General features: G+C 38.2%; 1 protein-coding gene across 6 annotated transcripts in view; it reads right to left on the bottom strand.

Annotated features, from left to right (window-relative positions):
- The window catches only part of C2CD3 (C2 calcium-dependent domain containing 3), a 122,725-nt gene that overhangs the window by 80,550 nt on the left and 38,572 nt on the right, over window positions 1–3,603 (bottom strand). For all 6 annotated transcript variants that reach the window (XM_005867082.2, XM_014540429.1, XM_014540426.1 and 3 more), the window contains exons 11-13: window positions 3,030–3,142; window positions 2,722–2,837; window positions 416–538 (exon numbers count right to left, since the gene is read on the bottom strand). In XM_005867082.2, coding sequence (XP_005867144.1) covers window positions 416–538; window positions 2,722–2,837; window positions 3,030–3,142 — 352 coding nt within the window. The remainder of the gene's footprint in view (window positions 1–415; window positions 539–2,721; window positions 2,838–3,029; window positions 3,143–3,603) is intronic.

Raw genomic sequence — 3,603 nt, 5'->3', positions numbered from 1 at the left:
CAGTACACAAATTTTTGTGCACCGGGCCTCTAGTCTATATATATAAAAGCCTAATATGCTAAGTGTCCAACTGTTCATTCGACTGTTTTACCAGTTGCTATGATGCGTACTGATCACCAGGGGGCAGACGCTTCGACCGGTAGGTTAGCTTGCTGCTGGGGTCCGGCTGATCGGGATTGGGTGAGATGGGCTGGACACATCCTGGAGCCAACCTCCTGCGGTCCCTCCCCGGCCTCTAAAATATTTCTTCTAATTAATTTCCTTTCAATGGGCACGAATCCGTGCACTGGGCCTCTAGTTTAATATAAGCTGCAAGAGCAGAGACCCTGATTTTCTTCTTCACTATTATATTCTCAGGGCCAGCCAGTAATATGTGCTTCATAAATACTGGACTGCCTGAATGATATCTAAGTACCTTGAGGGGGCCAAGTGGAACTTGACCATTTTCTTGTTGTACTGGAAGCTGGTCACTGAAAGAAAGCAATTCAGACTGAATGACAGCTCTCAAAGGCAGTGATGCAGATCCAATGACTTCTGGCTGAGAGAAGAAGGAAAGAAAAAGTTTAAGTTAAGGAGGAGCCACGGGAAACTTTAATTGAAATGACAACATATGATATCTTATATAGGTACCCATACTTTATGAAGTAAATAGCTTAATTATTTGACTGAGGCAACTCTAAGTAGAAATCCATATTCTGCCATATTTTGGTCCCCCTTCTGGGCTTCACTACTTCTCCCTGGGAGATTACAGAGGGTTTCATGAGTCACAAAGAAGTAGAAGATTTTTTCTTTCTATTTTTAAGAGTCAATTCTTTATGAAAATTGTCCAACTTCACTCTTAAATATATGAAATGAAAGATGATAAAATTTTTTGCCATTAAAGCTAAGAAAATAACAAAACCCTATTGCTGAGGCTATCTAGGTTATTGAGAAACAGAGGCTGTCATATGCCTGAAGTTGGGAATATAAACTGGCAACATACTTTTGGACAGCAAATTTGGCAATAAATATAAAAAAGCTTTAAATATTCATATTCCTTGACCCAGTAATTTCACTTCTGGAAATTTATACTAAATAAATAATCCTATATATAATAAAAGGCTAATATGCAAATCGACCGAACGGCAGAATGACCAGTCACTATGATGCGCACTGACCACCAGGGGGCAGATGCTCAATGTAGGAGCTGCCCCCTGGTGGTCGGCGGGGGAGCGCAACTCAGCAAGAAGACCTGAGCCGGGCTCACGGCTGGCAAGCACAATGGCGGTGGCTGGAGCCTCTCCCACCTCCAAGGCAGTGCTAGGGATGTCCAGGGGGGCGGGCCTAAGCCATCAGTTGGACATTCCCCGAGGGCTCCTGGACTGCGAGAGGGCGCAGGCCGGACTGAAGGTACCGCCCCCCCACCCCAGTGCACGATTTTGTGCACTGGGCCTCTAGTAAATACATAAAAACTTTACATACAAATATGTATATTTAACAAAGAGAAATAACTAGATGTTCAGTAATCAAGTTGTTATAATTAAGCTAATTACTGTAGATTCCTACAATGAAATAACAGTCATTAAAATGATGTTTACTAAAAGTCTGAATAAAAACAATATTTGTTATAATATTTGATAAAAATAGGGTATTGAAATATTTATAAAATTTTGCAGAAAAGATTAAACATAGATATTTTTAGTAGTTTATTGATTTTAACTTAATTTTTATTTTTCTTTCTTTTTTAATATATCATTTCACTATTTTATTTTATATTTTTAATCCTCACCCGAGGATATTTTCCCATTGATTTTTAGAGAGAGTGGAAGAGAGAGGGAAAGACAGAAATATCAATGTGAGAGAAACACATTGATTGATTGCCTCCTGCTCACGGCCTGATCAGGGCCCAGGCCAGGAAGGAGCCTGCAATTGAGGTACGTGCCCTTGGCTGGAATTGAACCCAGGACCTTCTGGTCTGCAGTCTGACATTCTATCCATTGAGCCATACCAGCTAGGGCTAAACATATTTTTGAAAAAAAAAGAAAAAAATAAAAACTCTGAAGACAATGCTACATTTTAAAAAAGGATAAAAACTGCATACAAAATTATCCTAATACTGACAAAGATTTATATATATAATATACTGTAGTCATTTGAAAGAGAGAAAAGAACACACATAAATATTAATAGTTATTTCTTGGTGACAGGATAACAGGTGATTTTTGCTTTTTAAAAGTATTTCTCACCCTAGCTGGTTTGGCTCAGTGGATAGAGCGCCGGCCTGTAATGATTAAATTTGACAGTATGTTCATGTAGAGCAGTGGTTCTCAACCTTCTGGCCCTTTAAATACAGTTCCTCATGTTGTGACCCAACCATAAAATTATTTTCGTTGCTACTTCATAACTGTAATGTTGCTACTGTTATGAATCGTAATGTAAATATCTGATATGCAGGATGGTCTTAGGCGACCCCTGTGAAAGGGTCGTTCGACTGCCAAAAGCGTTGCGACCCACAGGTTGAGAACCGCTGATGTAGAGCTTTTAGCACATCCATTCTATAACAACAGCAAACAGACAATAATATCTGCTCTATAACAAACAACAAACAAAAATTTAAAAATAATGATAATAATCAAAAGCATTAGTGTTGTTTGAGCCTACAGAAATTCCTATGTTATGGAGACATATAGTTTTAAGTATGTTTCAAATCCCTGGTGTAAATGTCAAAATCATGTGAAGTACCTTTTTCTGTGTTTTCTTTGTGTAAATTTGGAAAATAAGATTGGAATTCCACCAATGTTCTATCATTGGACCACCAAACTGTACTGGAAACACAAATCTCTGCTGGAATTTTACCACTGCAAGGAGAATCAGACACATAAGTACCTGTCACACAAATAGAGCCATCATCAATCCATGCTTTGACACCACCCACTTCCCTTTCAAATCTAAAATTCTATGATACTGTAAGAGTCAGATCAGTAATTAGCGATTCAAAATTCTTCCAAAGCAAAAATGTTTAAGAAACAGAAAACCAGTCTTTCTCTTACTTCCATCTGCAATTTTGCTGGAGGCGAGTCGAACGACCTCAGTTATCAAAGTTGTCTTTCCCAATCCACTTTTGGAAAAGCCCACAGGAAAGTGATATTCCACAAAGAAGGTGCTAAAAAAAAAGTGATTAAAAACAAACCAAATAATAAACTTATTTTTTGTCTGATAAATTCTACATATCTTTCAGCGTTCTATTTTCAGGATCTCAGGTCCTCAGAGGAACCATCTCCTCTCTTCACAACCTTCACCAATCCTGCCAGGCAAAACTAAAGGCTCCCTTCCTTCTGCTCCCATAGCACTTTTAATATAAAACTTAGCCCTATATTACAGATAGCCATTTAAAAATATCTCTCTCCTGCTGATTGTAAAGTATGTAAAAACAGAGTTTGAGTCTTAACTTTCTTTATTCTTACACATACCTAGCATAGTGCTTGGGACTTAGTGGGGGAATTCAATACATTTTTGTTGCTTGAATGGTGCCTATGAAAGTATTTTACAAACCATAAAGTATTATACTGGTACAATTATTTATTTACTAGAGGCCTGATGCACAAAATTTGTGCAAGGGGCTTG

This window comes from Myotis brandtii, unplaced genomic scaffold (assembly GCF_000412655.1).
Source record: "Myotis brandtii unplaced genomic scaffold, ASM41265v1 scaffold244, whole genome shotgun sequence".
Taxonomy (NCBI): Eukaryota; Metazoa; Chordata; class Mammalia; order Chiroptera; family Vespertilionidae; genus Myotis; species Myotis brandtii.
Note: the sequence above shows the minus strand (reverse complement) of the source record. Positions and strands in the feature narration are given on the sequence as shown.